The sequence below is a fragment of the Platichthys flesus genome, chromosome 4 (genome assembly GCF_949316205.1).
Source record: "Platichthys flesus chromosome 4, fPlaFle2.1, whole genome shotgun sequence".
NCBI lineage: Eukaryota > Metazoa > Chordata > Actinopteri > Pleuronectiformes > Pleuronectidae > Platichthys > Platichthys flesus.
The window spans coordinates 12,641,185-12,662,589 of record NC_084948.1 but is presented as its reverse complement, the minus strand read 5'-3'; the positions used below and the strand labels follow the sequence as shown (position 1 = coordinate 12,662,589).

Below are 21,405 nucleotides of genomic sequence, written 5' to 3'. Positions count from 1 at the left end.
AGTAGATCCTACGGACTAAGAAGCAATCAGACCACTTCCAGAACTCCTTGATGAGAAGATTCAATTCTCTCTGCTCCTGATGGCTTCTCGGGTTTTGATGGACCCAATGTTTTTCTTTTTCTTTTTGAAGGAACCACAAAATCATCCTCCCTGCTTGACTCCAATATATCTCCCACAACAAATTTCAGAGCGGATTTTTATTCATATTTTTATTGAATGACAGATTTAAAAAATATATATGGACTTGATGTGCTTAAGATATTTATATCATCTGGTGCTGAGTAACATCTTTATGCTCCCAGCCCTCCTGCTACATGCCTGTGTTTGTCTGATGTTTCTGACATGGCCTACAGTTAGTAATCTGTGGAATCCTAGTACAGAGCACTTACCATGTTTAGGTGCAGCAATCTCAGAGGCATCCGTTTCAAAAAGGCCTGTGCGCAAAGCAAACCATGTCGAGCAAAATGGCTCTATGCACCTGGGGCTGTCGGGCCCGAGTGTGGAATTGACAAGTGGGGAATATTTGAAGGGTTATGCACGGCTACAAAACTGCAATGAAAATAAAAGGCACATCACAAGAGAGGAATGCATGCCAAGTGTGCCCTACCAGAGGAAAAGTAGGGTTCTCTGTTTGAAGGCAGATGAAAGCACGGTACTTACATACAGTATGAGTCAAGTATAGTGAGCGAATTTCTCCTCCTCTCCTCGCCTTCTTCTCTTCTCCTCCTTCCCCCCCTGTCTGGTGTGATGAATGGTTCTGATATTGGCCGTGTGTGCCTTTCTTTTCTTGCTCTGTGTGTGTATGTGTGTGTGTGAGGGTGTGAGTGTGGGTGTGTGTGTGATGAATGACTGTGTTCCTACCGGACAGGCCCGCAGGGCTTAGCTACTGTTAGTAGTGCTTAAAGATGACTGGAGTAAAAAGGCTCTCTGTCACATCTTTCTCTTTTTCTCGCTCTCTCCCCTTCTCTCTCTTTCTGCCTCTCGCTCTCTCTCACACACACGCATGCTCACACACACACACAGATTAGCCCTGTTTAAAGGGCTGTGTCCTGGGGGTATGCAGCAGAGCACTATGACAGGTGACATGTAGTTTCCCTCTATCGCTCTTATCTATTCCCTCCCTCTCTTCCTCCATCTATCTTTTATCTCTGTGGCTGCAGACCTCATTTGAGAGGCAATGCAGCACATTGTCGATATAATATATGCTGCTTCCAACGTGTGTGTGTGTGTGTGTTTGTGTGTGTGTGTATGTTTGAGTGCATGTTTAACTGGTATATCATGTTGTGAGCAGATATACTTTGAGCCACATATTTGCCGCGAGCCTTTTTGTGCCAGGTTCAGAATTACAAGATTTATAAGACGCCTCAGTGAACACAGGTCCTCAGGACATTTTTAATAATGTTGCGATGATAACAAGCCTTGTTTTATTCCTAGAAAGGCCATGAGAGTTAGAACGTTGGGATGTTTATAGTAACTGCAGCTTGAGTGTTTTTCTTCCATGATGATGACACATTGATTTACTGGAACAGGCCTAACAGACCTAAATGAATATTTACATAACAATGCCATTGAAAACCTCTGTCAGCAAACTTATAATTCAAGGATCCAGATCAGGGACACTCCATCCATTCGGATTTAAGTGAGTTGTAGATACAGCAGAAAACACTGCTGTTTAATAGTCTGTAGCTTTTTTGGTGCATTGTGTTGAAAATATCAAGGAACAAAAGGGACTTAGTATTTGTATTCCTTCGTAATCTGACAGACATGCAGTCTGTCTATTGGAGGTGCTGTATTAGAGCTGTAGTCAAAGGCGTTTCTTCTTGTGGTTAATTAGTTGAGATCATCTGAAAATCTTATCAAGGCTGTTTGTGCTTAGTATGCAATAGATTGATTTAGCCCTTCACTCAGATCAAGGCTTATGGGACCACCACTGGTTATAGTCATTCATATACTGAAATCAGTGGCATTCATACGGCCCCTTTCTAAAAATAAAATATCCCATGTATTTACTGTCGCTGACTGTAGAGAGATAACGTTACATTCGGAGAGTTATTCTCTCTTATGGGGAAATGGTAGTTATTCTGGGACTTTTTACATAGGTCCTCAATTTAACTGGTTAAAACGTGCAAGCATTTTTATACATATGTCTTTCACACATCCCATTCACAATGGGGCAGTGTCTTGCCCAATTGGTGGACAGAAATTAAAACATCAGCAATCAACCTGCCAATAAGCGGATGACCTGCAGGACTTCTTGTGCTGCCCACACATTCACTACAAATCCAGGAAATCCAGAGAAAGTCTTGACTTCAGCAGTTTTGTGGTTAGTAACTTTTTTTGCCTCTTTGTAAAAGCAGTGACTGAGCCCAACTCTTGTGACCGTGTGCGATTGTCTGTGGAGGATGAGCCTGATGTTCCAACTAATGTGCTGAGCTAAGAGATATGAACTACATACGCTAATGAGACGTCACCGCGCTGTGTTCATTTTCCCAATATCTTTACAGAAAAGAGAATTGCTGATTGGCCGTGTGCATGGCTCATTGGACTGAGAGGATGCTAGCTACAACCAACGTCAATGTTCAATCGCTTTTCCATGTAATTCGCTCTCCCCCCATCTTCTCGTCATACTCCATTTTGACTGTTGATTAATGCAGAGACATGCCACAAACTTAATAATCGGACGTGATATTTGAAGCTTGAGATTTCCCTAATGTGCAGGCCTTCACACCACATCACAACAGGTTATTCAAATTATATAGAGAAATCCCAAAGTGCCTATTTAGGAAATGTCAGTTTCACAGTCTTGCCACCAATTTGGTATTTACAAAGCAATGGGCTTTTTTCCTTTTTTCAAAAACATGACTTTCACTTAAATGATATTAGGCAGAAGTCATGAATGTTTTAAATTATCAGTCTCACTGCTCATACAAGCAGAAAATAAAAGCCAATGGATTCTACATCCATTCCTTTATGAACATACAAACAATGTGCCTAAGCACAAATGGAAGTGGTTATTTCATGTGAGATGCAAGTCTTTGGACTGCAAGAAAACAAGTTTCCATTCCACTTATACATTGTCTAAGAAGTAAGGAATTGTTGCTCCTGTGGAAATATGTCTTTGACCGGGAGAAGTGCTTCTTTATAGTTGTCAGGGTGAACAGTGGGAGAATTGAACACAACACTCTGAAAGCAGAGAATGGGGTTTAAATCATGTAAAGTCATGCTGGCAAATACAGCCCTTTGTGTAAGGTTATAAAAATATCAGCAAAATTTGTTTCATGATAATCTCAATCTTGCACCTTTTCCAGATTCGTGTGCAGCATTGCATATAATTGAAAGAGAGATTTGTTTTTGTTGCTTTATAGTGTATAAACACATCGACAAGACAGATTGGAAAGCACATTTTATCAATTTTATATGACTGTAGGAAAATATTTAAATATAAATTTAATAAAATATGGAAGTCATAATGGGTTCATCAATCACTACAGGAGAATCACTCAAAGGAAAGAAGTAGATTAGCTGTCAAAGAATATTGCAATGCCATTAGTTATCGTTGAAATTCCTTGTTTATTTCACCGTGTATCTGTTACTAAAGGCCGATTCATGCTTCTAGCCTACGCCTACGCACAGGGCCACGCTGTTGGGAGCATTCATAGTTTTGCGTAGGTTGGTGCGGTGCCAAAATTCGAGGGGTCCTAGAGTTTCTATGCTACTGTGTTGAGTATCTTACGGTTTCTGCTCCACTTATTTAGAAGTTCTCTGGCATTTCTGTTTACTTCAGAATGGCGAGTGTTATCGTGTTGGAGTTGGAGCTGATAGATGTTGAACAGCAAGTATTTTTTCTTAAAGAATTGCTATGAAGAAAAGAGAGACAGCGGAAAAGATGGTCTGTATGACCATTAAACCAAGTGAGGATAAGTAGGAGATTCAACAAATACTGTCTGCAGGAAATGCAGTGCTACCAAGTGAACCAATCACAGCTTGAACGCGTAGTTACATTTTGGGGGGCGTTAACGTCAGGGTACGCCGTAGGGTTCTTTGTAGGGTACATATATATGCATCAGCGTGAATTAAAACTATTGGAATTGGTAGAGTAGATCGCAGTCGCGGCTATAATGCAATCATATAGGGCAACTGCGACAGTTCACCAACAAAAGGGATAAATTGTAATTGTAGGTGTTTGCTAAGAGTCAGTTAACAATAGACGTCTCGCTCAACACCTCCTCTGCTTATTACCTCATTCTCTCTCCATGTTAGAGCTTCAATTGGTAAGAGCTTGCTGTACGTATACTCCTGCTTTAACAGGTAGAGATGGCTATCACAGTGAAATGCTTCATCGTCCACATCAGAAATATATTCCAACATAGTAGTTACTTTCAGTCAAAATCTCCTCTTCAACTCTTTATTTCTTCCTCACATTTCCATCCCCTTCGTCCTGCAAGAAATCTCACGAGACTTGAGAGTTAAACATCTCGTTGAGCGAGACATGTTACGTTTCCAGACTCTTAGCAAAGATCCAGAATAACAATTTGAGCCTTTTATTGGTGAAAAAATATATATTTTATGGGCATTTAATTGACTGTCGCAGTTGCCCTGTAAGATTAAACTGTTGCTCCTGCCTCCATGTCATGCATGGCTGCCAGCGGAGGTTATCTACTAAATGGATTCCATAAGTTATTGTACACCAATTTTTATCAAAATAGGGCCCAAGTAAAAATTAGAGATTACATTTTTCATTTATATAATTTTAAACTGTAAAAATAAATTTGTTAAAATCATCCTCAAATGGGAAATACGTTGTAGTCGATTGCCAGTGAGGTTTTACTTGCTTGACTGGAGTTCAGAAGATAGGAAGCCTTATTAGCATATTCACTAACTGCAACCCCCACCCACCTCTTGGGCACCTGCCCTCATTTTACCCAATCACTTTTTCTTAGACGCTCTATTCATTCAGCCTGAGGGACAGGGCCTGGAGGAGCAGAGAAGAAGAACAGGTGCAGAGTAGTGGAAAGATGTAATCAAAGAGAATAAACAAGTGACCGTGGAATGTGGCAGTCTCACCCAGGAGCCTTTCCTCCTTCCGTCCCTCACCTTTGACCTCATATTCAGCCCTATATTCCCCACCAAAAAAAGATATATATCCTGGATGGCCTTTAAGACAGATCTGTGCAGTTCGATACTAAATAAGTGTATTTGCTGTTTTCATCTCCAGACACATACAAACACACACACATACACACACACACACACACATAGAGATGTTAGAGCATTTGTGGACTAATTTCCAGCCTTTGATGACTTGCTGGGTGGAAATTCCCAACCTTCTCATTCTGCTTCTTTGTGAAGATCTACTTCCAGTAACTGATTGCTCCTGCCCGTGGTCTCTGCATTGTCTTGCTGGCAGAAGTGAGCTCTCCCTCTCGTCAATGTCAGAGCCCCCTGGTGGGTTTTGGAACCGTTCTCATCCTTTCTTGCTCTTTCTCTCGCTGTCCTGGTCATTTTTTCTCTCTTCCTTCCCGCAGAACAACCTAGGCTCCCCGTCTCTCTGCAGGAGCCGGTTTTGTGAAAGAATAGAACACAGCAAAGCGCACAATACCTGACCACTCTCGATAATCGGTGGCCTGTTGATGACGCTATTGCGGCTCAGTTACCTTGTTAACCTCGAGCTAGTGGAGAGGATCAGATATGAAATCCATAAGGTGGCTGAACTCCCTTGCCAGACTATCGATTGTTAAGCTGTATCTTTTATCTTGTCCTCATAATGCTGCTGATGAGCACACTTGAGGGCTGGTGCCAGCAGTAACACCTCACCAATTAAACACTGCATGCTGGCATTTTAGATATTTTAAATGCATCCCATTAAACCGGAAGGAAGCCAATTACAACACCCATTGGTGTTTATATAACAAGTATATTTCTTTTGGAAAGAAACAGTGTAATTCTCCAAATGTCATTTATGGATGTTGTTTTGGCTGAAAACAGCTCAAACAGCTCCAGTGTATTCTTCTTATTCCGGCTCATATTCTTGTGAAACAGCAACCATGCTCTTTGAATGAATATTGATCTCGAGGCTTATAGCTTGTCACCGTAAAATTGTCTCTGAAGATGGATGACGAGTTATTATCTGGGTTAAAAATAATTGTATTTATTTATCTGGGAATGGCTGTATTGTAGGGGCATGTGTACAAGTGTTTCAGATCGTAGTTGATAATATTTCTTCTCTTCCCTTTGAGTTGCCGGTGATATTTTCTTGCTTTCAAGTTGCCCCATTGTTCCTTAATCCATGTTATGGCGTAGGGGAACAAATATGAAATCCATACTGTGACTGTTGTCTCTGCCAAATACAATTGATCTCCTGACTTTGTATTGTCCTTATAATGCTCCTGTGTACTTGTACAAAGGTGCTATTGTCAGTGTAAAACTATTGTTTCCCACTTTAACAAAAGGACACTCATATTGATGTGTTTTTTCTGTAAAACACAGTCACAGTTTCAACCAGAAATGTAGCGACAGGCTCCTCACACATTGTTATAAATGATTCAAGCCAGAACAGGAAACTGCATTTGCTGTATTTTTGGGGAGCTGCTCATATGTGTCCTTAAATTGCATTTGTTCTAAGATAATCTACAAAACAAAAGACTTTCAATCATTTTCTTTGGCTTGTTGTCAGTCTTTAGCTAGTACTTCACCTTGGATAGGAGTGTTCTCTTTGCTTTTCACAATGAAGTCTAGACATGATCTTTTGTTTCTACTATGCCTCTGGTCTGGAGAGCTGAGAGCGGCTATCAGACACTAGAGAGAATAGGTAGTACTCAGCGATCAAGTGCCATCCACCTATAGTGAGAGCTATGCCTCTGAAATGACTGCACAAAGAGAGCTCCCCATTCTTCTCCAATGAATGTTCAACTTACTAACGCTGCCCAGAAACCCAGTGGCATTCAGAGACATTTTAAGGGCAGTGGCTCCATTAACCCCCCCCCCCCCCCTTCTCCCACACCAAAACTTTAAGGAAAGATCCTAATCATTGTTTTGTTTGGTTAACTCGCTCACAACTTCTCTCTGCCTTTGTCAACTCCTTGCGGAGGACAGTGTGGGTGTGAACAATTTGCAACACCTCTGTGGCTAAATGCTTCCGCTAATCAAAGTAGGCAATTATCTGTCTAAGTGCATTCTGGCAGCAATTAAACTTGCAAAGAATTATCAGCTGACTCTAGAGCTCTTCATTGCCTTTTGGAAAAACTGTCTGTTAGCTTGAATCAATGTAGTGTTTACTGCTATATTTTTGTTAAGTAGCCAAAGTAGCGTTGCAGTTTTCTTCGAAATTTGTGTACTAAAGTGCCCCCCTCCTAGTCCTTCTGTAGCAGTAGTATTTGTGCAGGAGGTTTTCAATATATCCCCTTTTGCTGTTGCGTGAGACACTTGTATTTAGTTTTGTTAAATTTTAGACATAAAACAAATAGCTGTTGTGTTTTTTGCAATCTAAGCCTCATATTTTGCCTATCACTAGCTAGCTTAGCTATGAATGGTTTCCAATTTTTATTGATGTTTCCGAGTTGGGCTTTTACTATTGTTGTCAATCATGTCTGAAATACACCATAAAAGTTGTGTTGTGTTAAGTTGAGGACTTAACGATGTGTGCTAGCATGCTCCAGTGCCTTCGTCACTCCAGGGAGCCTCATTGGAATCCATCTGTTGCTGTTGTTTGGTTGGCTCGCATGTGTTTGCTTTGTACAAGAGCAAATGGCTTCTCCTGCTTTCTTGAGATCAGGAAAATCTGTTTTTCTATAGACATTGGTCAAACTTTAAAGAGAATGGGACATGTACTCTGGAGTTATGTATGTCACACTCAAAACAAAATATTGTCAATGGAGATATGATGAAAATTCACCCGGCGCTGTCACTTTTGTTCTCATTTCTTTAAGAGTGGATTTGGAAGAGCATTTTAGGAGGGGTGGGATAACACTTCTCTAAGAACTGAGTTACTCTTTATGAGATTCACAGCTAGAGAGAATATACTTCTGTGAGAAAATAAACCTGAGGATCTTTATTTTGTATTTATTATTTTGAATAACTTTGCTTTTCTGTAAGCATGCTGTAATGTTTGTGTTTGATTCTGTTCAAATAGCCTAACAACGTTATCGCCTGCTTTTCACACTCTTGATCTGTGTCAAAAATACTTTGAGAATGTTAGAATTGGCCAAAATATGTATTATTTTTCAGCCAAATGGCGATGGAGTGCAAAATGATCAACATTCAGCACTGTGTATTTTGTGTCTGTTTGCTTCCTATACACTGTGGTATAAAGCTAAGCATCCCACGCATTAGGAATAGTACATTCTGGGAGACTCATATAAATCTAAGAATATACAGCTTACACTTATTATTTCTGTAGTTGGTTTTCAAGAAGCCCTGAAAGAGTCCCTACTCAGAACCAGTCTAAACCAATCAAATATAGTCAATATTCCACCCCCACCATTTTATCTGATATTTATCATTACATTTATTTTGACAAATACAATTATTTTACCTGTAAGCCTTATAGAAGGTTAGCATATTAAGAAGCAAAACACATCGCCATAACAGTACCCCAAACCGGAATATAGAGATGGTCTTGGAAAATAAACACATTTGATTTAAGAGTCCATTCTGCAGTGAGCTGAAGAATAAACTGAAGGGGAGCCAACAAGCCTATATTATTTTAATATATATGGTCCATGTTTACATGAATTTTATTATGAAATAGCCATCTGACTAAAATGCCTAATAATGTCGATCATAAAGCATATTAATGGCTTTTACCCTCCTTCAATCTTGGCCTGTGCTACACTGTAGGTCACCCTGAGCAATAACAGGAAAAATATACAGAAAGTCTGAACATTGGTGTGTGTGTGGGTGTGTCTGTAGGTTGTTAATTGTGCTTGTTTTGTGTGTTCGGAATGTGTGACAACATCTGTATCTGTAAATATGCAACCTTTTATGTTGTGCTGCTGTTTTGTACAATGAAATCAGGAGCAAGTTTATCGCTGAGCATCTGTTCTTGCTGTCAAATGAAAACAACACCAGAGAAGCAATTAAACAACTAAGAAATGAGTCTGTAAAGTAAAGCATTGTGTTACTACCCCATTATGCAAGTTTGACATAAATCTCAATTTGAAAATAAAGGGGGGTCGGGGATGTGTAAGAGGGCTTTCCAGAGGAATATGAAGTGAATCAGCGAGCGGCAGGGGCTGCTGCAGAGGGAGATGCATTAAGGATGCAGACTGGACATGCTGTGTGGAGTAATGCAGATAAAGACGGGCTGTCTGAGAAAGATTTATGACGAAGTCTGTGCAAAGACAGAGCAGCTTGACAGACAGGGCGACCAATTAACAGCCCGGAAAAAAAGACACAAACCTGTACACAAAACAATCAAACATATGGAGATGCTGAGAGAACAAGCGAGAGGAGGTCGTTGAAGGGTAGAGGATGTCCCTGGAGATCTATTGTGTCCGATGCTTTCACTGTGGCGTTTCTGCACCATGCCGCCGGTCCACTCCTCTCATTAAAGCTTTATGAAGCAAGCTTAGCGCACGTTTATTACAATGACGCCACTGCCTGGCAAATTCCAGCCTTGCGGCGGTGAAGGCGGCGGAGGGTGTTGGGAAGAAACAAGCCCGTCGAGAGGTGCATCAGACAGAGAAACAAGGGAGATGAACAAGCAAGAGAGGCAAATGCAGGATCATAAGGCAGAGATAGAAAATAAGGGAATTAGGGAGTGAAGAGGCGGGGGACAGGGGGAGGCAGCGCAGAAAGAACCAGCGGATAAATGAAGAACAAGTCGTACATCGAGATTTTTGTTATGTGCTCTGGGCCCGTGTACTGCTGCAGATGGCTGTTTAAAAATAGAATGGTTGGGGATTAAGGCTGTCAATATTTCCTTTAGTTGTGATGGAGGCCCAGGAGGTGGGTGAGAAATACAATTTGCAGACAGTGATGTCACAAACTGCATCTAGGCCAGAAGTTTTTGTTTAAAAAGTTAAAAGAATACGTCAAAGTCAAAAGTTGGCATTGGAGCAGCACATTAGACTGTTCTCCGGAATGTCAGTTCACATGTGTAATGCTTTTTGCTTCATTCTATTTCCGCTCTGTTCCCCAGAACAGCTGATCCTGCAAACACAACTTAATTTAAATCAAGTGAATTGCATTTTCCATGACACTGTTGTCAAAGAAATTCAATTGTATGTTGATTTTCTTTTTGTCCTTAGACTGTTTAATGACATAATTTCTCTCCGCCAAGAGGCTTCTTTTCTTCTGCAGTAAGCTGCCATCGTGAATAAATGCCAAGTATAATTATCCCTGCGTGCTCCCCTGTTTGCTATAAGTGTCGTCATTTCCCTGTTATTTTGATTTCAGATAAACGTTCGCCTCTCACCTTCTAAATTATAATGTCAGCTCCAATGATGCAGTGTAAACCTCTCTGTGCATGCTGGAGTTTTCTGGTGTCTCAGTTGAATATAGCACCTGTCATTAAGTAGTTTATCACACGCAGTCTCATCTTAATAACCATCTCTCCATCTTGTTGTGCTGGTTTATTCTCTGAAGTGTCCAATAAAAGCGGGAAAAGCCATAAAAAAAAAGTATCTCTGAGGACACTAAGTACGTTGACTTTGAGGACACCGTGACTCAGCTCCTTCTGAATGACGCATGCTAAGTGCATAGTATGCTAGTACTCTGAATTGAAGACATTTAGCTCCTGTCATAATCAGAGACTAAATCCCTGCCTTATCGCTTCCTGGGTGCAGAGGCCTCGACTTTGTTTAATTGCCACAAGCCGAACCGTCAAAAGCTGCATCTCCCTCAGTGTTTAGACCCGCGGAGGCTTATAGCTGACAATGGAATTACTCCGAGTCCCAGGAGGACGGAGAGAGGGAGGATTGAGGAAAAGGAGGCAGTCGTAGCGGAGGAGACGCAGAAATGTTGGGATGCTGGGAGCAGAGAGAGTCAGGATGGATGCAGAGTCTTCCCCTGAAAACGAGAAGCAAAAGAGAGAAAATGGCCTGAAATGACGTGATTCACAAGAGAGAGGGAGAAAGAGAGAAAAGTGTAAGCTGTGATTCCCAGGCTGTTGCCCAAAGCAATGTCGGTCTTGACGGTTACGCCAGTGTGAGATATAACATGTGGGCCGGACGGTGAACTATGACGCAGGAGAGGAATCACGCTCAAAACATGCCTGGCGGAAAGAATCTCGCTGAAAGGATGAATGGAAGGGTGGGAATAAAAGGATGAAAGAGCATGGAGGCTTACAAAGAGATGCTGTGAAAAGGAAAATGTCCTTTGCTTAAGTCTTGGAAAGTTTTGTGCACATTTTGGTTGATTTACCAGTTTGTTTCCCCCTTTTACTTGTGTTCAGACACATTTTGGGTGGACCAGTGCAGATAAATGTCAAACCAGAGCAGCCGACAATTTTTTGTAGAAGCAGGATAGTGCAGGACGTCAGTGCCTCTCTGTCATGGATGAAAGCTTCAGGGTGTTTGAAGACTGAGGTGCAATGTTGCTGTGGAAAATGACCGGAGCTCGCAACTCAGTCAAGGGTTTTTTATCTTTTTGTGTGTGTGGGTGCGTGCGTGTGTATGTGTGTGTGTCCATGCATAGACAAATCTTAAGGATGTTAAACTTTAAGCAGATGGGGATATTTGACTGTAATTTCCTTCACAGCTGTATAAGCAGCCGTGCCAGTTTTGGCCAGTGGGAATGATTTTATGCTACTAAGAAAAATTTGAATTGCTTGCCGTGGGCTTGTAGTATAGTTCTCCCGTAGACTGTGTATAAAGATGGACGACACGTCTGCACTTCCTCCCACTATCTAGAAAAGCTGAAATGTTGCAGTTTGAAACGCTGCCTTCTTGCAGCCTGAGTCTCACTGTGGTGATCTGGAGATGGAGCCGCAGTATCCTGATACACTCTTTTGACCAATCGCGAGTCTGTCTCGGCTGTCAATCTTGGCTTTACACCCGGTTATTGTATCCTTGTATAACTATTTAAAACCACCTGTACTGAACAAAATTGCATTGAACAAACATCAGTGTGATTAAAGCTACATAAAATGACAGACGCCATTTAAATTAGTGACGTGTATTTTGGATTTATTCTGGTCCATTTCCCTTCCACTAACATGGAGGAGGAGGCTTCAAGACCTATAATGCAGCCTACCACCAGGTGGCGATTGAGACACTTTGGCTTCACTTTTGTGGTGCTGTCCTGTCATCATGTCATGCATGCAAATGTGTGGGCTCATGCTTCATAGCTACATATGAGTTGGTGGCGAAAGTCATTTATCATATTGTTTCGGACAAAATATTAGTTTTTCATTATAATTGATAATGTTAAAGCTGTGACATGGCGGAGCTGTGATTCATTTCAAGTGGTTGATATGTTTAATCAGATTCCACAGATAAGAGGAGTCACTTACCAATACAATGCAAAGCTTTGAAAAACATTAGATGTCTGTTTCTGATTGCCTTCAATTTAATCTCTTTTTTTTTCCCTTCTTCCATCCTGATCCCTCTATCCCCAACACCATCTCTCCTCTTCCCCACATCAGTCTGTTCCCAGTATTCAAGGGGGGTGTTTGCCATCTTCGGCCTTTACGACAAGCGCTCGGTGAACACTCTGACGTCGTTCTGTGGGGCCCTGCACATCAGCCTGGTGACACCCAGCTTCCCCACCGAAGGAGAGGCCCAGTTCACCCTGCAGCTCCGGCCGTCCATCAGAGGGGCTTTGCTCTCACTGCTGGACCACTACGACTGGAACCGCTTTGTCTTCCTCTACGACACAGACAGAGGTAAATTCATATTTTATCAAAGAGCTGCGGGTACAGAATGAAATGCCGAAGAATTTGACTGCTTTGCACCCAAGGCTAGGCTTATAAAGATCCAGTGAATCCAACTGGGGCTGGTTGGTCCTTATTATGATGTAAAAGTTCAAAATTAAAAAAATATGTTATGCTGCCTTTCCGCATGAGAAGAGATACGTCCATTTAAAACGATGAAGCTGTCACGGCCCATAAACTTTGCAGCATCGTTAATGATTGCGTATATGCAAGCAATACATCAACTGGAGGTCAGCATTGAGTCAAGAGTGTCAAACAACAACATACATGAACATAGGAAAGGAGGACGCGATAAATTGTTATATGATGTGTTATATGAGACAATATATGATGGTTCTGCTCCTTTTTGTCTGTTCCATCCATATCCATTAGCTTTCGGAAGCCGGAGCAAATACAGACAAAATAAACGCAGAACACAAGGCTCTGTTCATTTTCCATATACTTATCTAATGTTGAGCCTAAATGAGCCTTTAATCTGTGAGTTCTGTGACAGAGGGTAAGAAATGCATGAGCGGAAAAGTTTAACTAACTAACTAAGACCTGGCCTTCAATTATCTGTTTCCTACCCCATTTCTCTTCCTTGTTGGCTGTTATTTAGGGTATTGCAGTCGACTGTCATTGTTATCGAACTGTTAAATAGAGTAAAAGTGCAGCAGCATTGTGTTGTGATGGCGCTGCCAGAGATTCAAGAGCTCTGCTGTGATAACAAGAGCTAACTGGGTAGATCTGCTGTCTTCAATCCCTGGGCCTAAATTCAAAACTTTATTAGATGATTAAAATAGATTTCCCAATTAGTCTGGTTCAAAACACTTTCTTTGCATGAAGAGTTAATTTGGGCTCGTTGAGAAAGGGCACGTGGAGAAAAATATTAGAATATCATCGAGTTGTGATCATCTTGTTAAAAGTCGGTTTCCCAGGGATTGTTTTAGCCTTGATTTATCTCCCAAATGAAGCCTTGCTTTCCCACGTATTAAAACACAAAGGCAAGAGCTGCACGAGTTCCTGGTGGAAAGATACGGCTGCAAAAACAAAGGTGTAATTTTGAACTTTTTTGTAAGAATCTTGGGCTCGGCCTCAACTCATATAGTTTTAACCTGCCTTTCATTTAACCATCCCACGTACCATGTGAGGCAGGCACAGCTGACAGTCTCAGCCTCTAACTGCTGTCATGGAATTCTTGGCACGTTTTCTCTCTCTCTTAGTTTCTCCATCCCTCCAGCCCGCCCCATCCCTCTCTCTCTGTATCTCTCTCTGCCACGCACATATGCAGACACACAAACAGAGTCTAATTCCCAGCCACAGGGAGAGACACACAGGTCAAACATGACGCAGCGTCCCCAGACCACAGAATAGTGGCGTGTCCGGGAATCTGTGAGCAGCACAGTGTGTGTGTGTGTTTGTGTGTGTGTGTGTGTGTTTGTGTGTGTATTTCAGTGTGCTTTGTCTGTGCCTCTGCCAGCCTCCCTCTGGTCCAGGTTGTCTGGGTTAGTACCCAGGGGGGAGATGAGGGAGCAGGAGAAGGAGAGAGGGGGAGCAAGGGAGACAGGTTAGGTGAGCAGAGCTGGTGGAACTGCCAAAAGGAGAGGAAGTAAAGACAGCATGTGAAACGAAGGGAGGAGGAGACAAGCAAGGTGGAGGGGGGATGAGACGAGAAAAGGAGATCGGAAAGGTTGATGGGAGGCAGTGAAGGGGGAGAAAGGGGGAAATTACAGAAAGGAGGAGAAAGAGGACAGAGAGGATCACAAACCTCTAGGGATATACAGTCGTGTATAGCAGAGAGAGGAAGAAGATTGAGAAAAAAGGAGGGAAAAGAAAAAGGAGAAGGCAAATGGAGCGAAGGATGGATGCATAGAGTTTGGGCTGTGCTCACCCGTGACTTGGCCGAGGCAGGGCCCTTCATTATAGGCTCCCATCAGGCCCCGCTGCCGGTAATGTGGTGGAAAATGGGCAGAAACGTTGTGATCTGTTTTATGCTCTCTGCTCTGCTGTGCTCCACACACACACACACACACACAAACACACACACATATACGTATCCAGATGTGCATAAATTCACATCCAGTAGATAAATGTATGTGCGTGCCTGAATGAATGTAAGCACAGATGTTACAAACAAATCACATAAACAGCTCCCTGGCAAGTTCAACGGTTGACACAAATACAGTCATTTAAACTTGTGTGTTTTATCACTGGTAAGACTGGGAAGGTAAAAACACAATCACACAACACAAAGAATAACAGGCTCCAATTTTTTACTACGTCAAGACTCAATAAAACACACATATACTTCCACACCATGATTGCTGAGGCTTCAGATGTGCTCTTTGCTTCAACTCAACCAGTAAAAAACTCCCACACAAAAATAGAAAACACAGGGTAACATTTTGTAGTGTGTGTAGTGTGTGTGAGAGAGAGATATTGTGTTGTTGTACACGTGTGTCACTGTGTTCTATGCAGACGTTTGCTCTGTTGATCTGTCAGTTTCTCTTCACGTGGATGGGACTTTGGGTGAATTGTGACATTTAAAGTCGTTTTTATCCAATTCGCATACTATCTCATGGCGTATGTTTCGGATTACCATCGTTATTGAGATTAAAAAAATACACTGTGTGCCAATACTATGAATTAATAATGCTGTAATATTGAGATATGTTTCATTGTCATATCTTCTCCCGTGATTTGACCTATAAATCCTCACTGGCCCAATATAGCCTTCACCTAGTACAGCTAACTCTTTCTTTCTCTTTTTTTCTTCCTTTCTTCTCTGTTGTCTAGGTTATGCAATACTGCAGGCAATTATGGAGAGAGCAGGGCAGAACGGATGGCAGGTCAGGACACACACAAACACGTGCATTTTTGGTAACAGACCAAACAAACACAAAAAATCGCTCAGAATCTCCTGCAGCATACATATGCAATTGACCCAAACCACACACGCTGCATACACAATATTCCATTTTGTTTTTTGTGGTTGCCTTGCTCGCTTGTCCGTATTCCTAAATGCTGTTTGCATGTATATATACATGCAATAAATATACATATATTCATACATGTATTTTCACTCAGGTGAGCGCAATCTGCGTGGAGAGTTTCAATGAGGCAGCGTATCGCCGGCTCCTCGAGGACCTGGATCGACGTCAAGAGAGAAAATACGTCATCGATCTGGAGCCTGAGAGACTCCAGAACATCCTAGAACAGGTAATGGTTTAAAAATATTAACCAAACTGGGTTAGCACACAACGATAACCACACAACTGCAATTCCAATTTCCATGTCACAACATTTTTGGATCTGTTATACTTTCACTTAAGGAGCATTTTACAATGTTGTAGTGGTACTTCCACCACTTATATCAACAATGCTGATCAATCAAACAAATAAAAGACAACATTGAAATTAATTAAAAGCAAAACCATAAGAATATGTAATATAATCAGAGTTTTTTCTAAATCTTTGGTGCATAAAAACACCTCAATCAAAATGAAGATGCTCAAACTGATTGACATTTAAATCAGGTACAGATGATTAGTCTCATTAACTGATCAGAGCCGGAAACGTCAAGCTTCCTCCACGAGGTTGTAGCAAAAAAAACCTCCCCACTTCTTCTTATTGATACGAAAATGTTAGTGTTTCTTATTCTTATTAAATAATAAATAAAAAAATGGAATATCAATATTTTCCCATAGTATTTTAACCATAACTTCATGAATGTTCAAAAGGAATCAGCTGGGAGTTGTAGCTCCTCAAAAGATTCACAAAAAGGCAGCGTTGCATGAAAGCGTTCAGAGACTGTCTGTACTGTTCACTCAAAAAGACCCAGAGAAGAAGGTGTGGCGCACTGGAGGCGAGCCTGCAGCAGGAGCTGGGAGCAGGAGGAAGAGATTCAAAAGCAACTGGAGGAGATCAAGAATTTACCGAAACGCATCGGCTATCATCAGCTTCTGAATGGGTCCGCATTCATAGTGGCCAAAATGACCTAAAACAATAAAAGGAGTTGCTGTTTGGGCTCGGACTGTAAACAGTGCACAGTGAATGGAAGGTGGAGACTTGGTCCAGATATCTGTTGTCTGCATCTAAAGCCTCAAAATATTGGCTGTTAATTCTTTGTCCAACGATCGCCAGTGGGCTGCAACCACACAGTTACACATCATTACCACCTTAGACCACAGTCCGCAGAACAGGCTGTGGCTAGTAATGAACATGAGAGAACATTTTGTAGCATTTAGAGTCAGCATTATATCACTAATTGTTGTAGTAGAGCATTGGTTTGTATTTTCCACTATGTTACTGGTGCGTGTCTGCCTGCTGTCGGCTCCGGTCAGCGAGCTGCAACACAAGTCCTGATGCTTTCTGACATCTGGAAAGAAAACAACATTTGAGATTTCCCCTGCAGTTGTGCAATGAAAAAAAATGTGGCTTCCCCAGCAGCCACATCAGTGTGTTATTGCAGTAAACACACCATACTGTCCACTTCAGATTTTGAGCCCGTATGAACACACACACGCAAACACACACACACACAGCATATGCACACACTCTGACAATCTATGCTTGTCTAAGTTCATTAGATTATCTGTCTTTTTTTTATGGTTACGCCTCAAGCTCTGACAGGTGCTGCAGATGTGTGTGTATGTGTGTGTGTGTGCCCTTTGACTCAGGTTTCAGAGTGACATCCCATTGGTTCTGCCACCTGTCATAACATCTGATCCTGTGTGCACATCGGACAAACTCAATGTCACATACATTTACACAGATGCAAGAAAATACGTACACACACACATGTCCAAGCTTCTTCATCGTGAGGACGTTCATTGATTTGATTAATCCCTAAGGATCTCACACTCACCTCAACGATCACAACTTCTTAACCCAACTTTGAACCTACTTCGTAACATAACAGCGGTTTGAATTTGGGGACTGGTCAAAACATCCTCAGTGTCCCAATGTCTAAAACTCAATCTGGTCCTCACAATGCTGGCACATACAAGCACACGCACACTATGTACCCTGACCTTTACACTGTGTTTTTCTCTTATTGGACAAAACGTCATAACTTTCACCTTAAGTCTGAAAATTAAGCGTAACCTGATAGACATGCAGACAAACACTCACAAAAACATGCTAAACATGCAATCATAAAACCCTAATACCACTCATACACATATTAGTACATGCTACAAGCTAGAGACAAACAAGCAGGACACTCACACAAACACAGAAGATTCTGCAGTACATTCACATTCAGCTACACAATCCCACATCAGCAGCAGCATCCTAGACACAGACTGACAGACTGTTTTTTAATTGGCTTCCGTGGTGACTGAACAGACAGACGGACACACACGCACATCCACGCACACACACACACACACACAAGTGTATACTGAGAGGCGTACAGGCACAAACACACACTCCCATCACAGTGGCCTCTGCTGTGCTGGCATTGGCTAGTGTTCCTGCTCTGAGACAGACAGTGCTCTGTTTGTCTCGCCCTGCCAGCTGCGATCTGAGCGCATTGGTGTGTGCGTGCATCTGTCTGTATCGGTAGAAAGCTGTTGATATGTGTGGGTGGAGGAAAGAAAAATCCAACGTGAGGAAGTTATTGATTCGGTTTATGCACCACGTTAATACTCGCCATATTTCACTCTATCCCAACTGTGCGGATAAAATGATGAAACCAATAACATCACACGTTTCAGTTTGACTTCACACAAGACCGATAGGCCGTAATAATTGTGCTTTACAGGGAGCAATGTATTGACAGTGCATGAAGTGGAACAGAAAAGGTGTTAAGGTCAATTCAGTGTTAAGTGACTTCGCGGACTCTTTTATCTTTAAGTTATATGAGATTCACCACATACTCATAAGGCTTTAGTGGCAAGGGTTAAAGGGAAACATGAAAATTTATTTTTCTATTACCTACAATAATTGCTAATACAAAAGTGTAGATATTATAATTCTCAATTTGTATCAGACATTGATTGGTTTGTAGCCTGGCATCTGACATTGGAATGTTGTCAGTTTGCCAACTTTACCGATCAAAGAGAAAATATTAACTGATTCATTTCATTTTATTTTGTCGCCACTGGTAAATAAATCTATTGTGACTCCCAGCTAAATTAGCATGCTCTTCATTCAAACATATCAATAGTAGGTGAAGACTTCCAGCATCCCTCTGAGCCGTTTTCCATCTTTCTCTTCTTCTATTGTTTAACGCTGTATCAACTTCCGGCAATTGGTCTGAAAGTGAAGCACTTTAGATACACCAAGACACAAATGCTTATGAGTCAGAATGGTCCCAACAACCGATGAGGTCACTGCAGGCTCATCTCTACCTCTTCTTTTAATCATAATAACCACATTCACAAAAGCAAGGGAGCCACAGATCGATGCAAATCTCCTTCTGCCCTTGGCATCTCCTACCTTGGACCCTAAAAACTTTAAAAAGCCAATTAATTGATCATGAATCCTGAATCTCCCTGGTTTGTTAAACTACACGCTTGTCGTTGAACTGAACACCATATATCTCTCCCTGTGTTTCTTCCAGGCTGTCAGCGTGGGGAAACATGTGAAAGGTTACCATTACATCGTAGCAAACCTGGTAAGAACCCTAAATGCCGTTGCTGTCAGCTGATATTTTGTGATGTGTTTGTGACTGTGCTTTAACATGAATTCCGACAGCAATTGTTTGAATCTACAACAGGCTGGTAAACATTATAAATGTGAAGCTTTAAACCAGCTAGAATCTGCCATGATACAAAGTCAAGACCCTACTTACCCCTGCTTCAACAGTGGATTTGTCCTAAAGCTGTAAATTGTTCTTAAGCTCTTAGCAGAACAAACAAGCCATCTTGGCAAGCTCCATGTTTTTAATATTCCCACCAAATTGCAACTTTCCCATTGACGTCAAAATGTGCATATTACCATTAGTCTCTTATTGACAGATTCTCAGCTGTAGGACACCATGAAGCCATGTCAGTAGATGAAGTATTGCTACAACCTTAATCCCTGAAATCTGTTGAACAGCAGGTCGCTCAGGGACTGTGAAAAAAGGGACCACCGCGCTCAGGCCAATCTACGCAGGCTCTCAGAGCTTTTAGCAATTAGCATCCATCAACCCAGGATAACCCTCACATGTCTTTACTCCCTGCCTGCCTCTGTCTCTGGCCATTTCCCAAATGGATCCCACTTCCCGACTACTTCACTGTGAAGTGTTGCACTGCATGGAGTCACACTCACAGCTGTGCAAGTCACTCCATATTAAGTAGGGTTATAAATAATCAGGTAAACTGTAACAATATGTGGAGTATGATAACGTCAGCAAAGGGGCACAAGCTCACACATTTCCACTTTTCACCGTCAGATGTTGAAGGATTTTACTTTGTATTTTCTTTCTTTCTTCCTTTCTTTCTTTGTGTGTCTCTCTCTCTTTCCTTCTTTCTCAGGGCTTTAAGGACATATCTCTGGAGAGGTTCATGCATGGCGGGGCGAACGTGACTGGTTTCCAGCTGGTGGACTTTGGCAGGCCTATGGTCATTAAATTGATGCAGCGCTGGAACAAACTGGATCAGAGGGAGTACCCTGGATCTGACAGCCCACCTAAGGTGAGAACGCATCCTTACAATTAGCGATTGTCATTTGGAATAGCAGTGGTTGCAATATGGACAAGGGTGCACACACATACACTCATATTTAGTTTTGGTGACAGGTCTTCTACTCTATATTCCCTCTTCTTTTACCAAATTCAGTGTTTTCTTTCGTTCTCCGTGTCTCTTCCTCTGTCACTATTGTGTGCTTCTATTTACCCTCTTTGACTCTGACCTTCTTCTCTGTATCCGTATTTGTCCCTCGTTCCTCCCTCAGCGCACCTCTATTGACTGGCTGCTGATCTGCAGCCAAGCGCAGTTGATTTGGGAATGTATTACATGGAAATATGTCCAGTCCAACGTCCGATTAAAAATGCATCACAATGCAGCTTTTTGTCCCTTGCTCTCTTGACTCATGCCCACGTGCATGCAGATATTTTCAGGAGATACACACGACATGGCCAACTAAAAATGATAAGGTCATATTCCATCATTACAGGTGTGACATTTGTCACCCAGGGACCTGTGTTAATGGACCAATCATTATCGTCGGATTCACCTGATGAATTCTCATTAGCAGATGTCAATTGTCCTGTAACATTTACACAATGCTCTTAAATGATGTCGCATTTTGAGAGTGGACACCCAGTGGACACATTTAGATACACATCTCAAGTCAAACACCTGTGAGTATTTACTTCTTTCACAACAGTAAATATATTTGATAAACTGTATTCAAACATTATTTCCTTATTGCAACCCCACAAGGTTGAGCTTTCCCTTGTGCTTTTGCAAACAAGGAAACAATGGTGAATGATTTAACACAATGACGGGAAACCAGATACCACCAGTGACAACAGCTGCCTCCAAACTGCTGTAGGCTAATTGGTGCTGTGTAAAAACTGAGCTCAGTTAGCCCTGGGCCATCTCATAGCCTGAGGCCAAGTA

At 41.8% G+C, this 21,405-nt stretch overlaps 1 protein-coding gene across 1 annotated transcript in view; it reads left to right on the top strand.

Moving 5' to 3' along the window:
- LOC133952143 (glutamate receptor 4-like) overlaps nucleotides 1-21,405 on the top strand; it is a 59,406-nt gene that overhangs the window by 30,130 nt on the left and 7,871 nt on the right. The window contains exons 3-7 of the mRNA XM_062386458.1: nucleotides 12,584-12,823; nucleotides 15,647-15,699; nucleotides 15,938-16,069; nucleotides 19,419-19,472; nucleotides 20,317-20,475. Coding sequence (XP_062242442.1) covers nucleotides 12,584-12,823; nucleotides 15,647-15,699; nucleotides 15,938-16,069; nucleotides 19,419-19,472; nucleotides 20,317-20,475 — 638 coding nt within the window. The remainder of the gene's footprint in view (nucleotides 1-12,583; nucleotides 12,824-15,646; nucleotides 15,700-15,937; nucleotides 16,070-19,418; nucleotides 19,473-20,316; nucleotides 20,476-21,405) is intronic.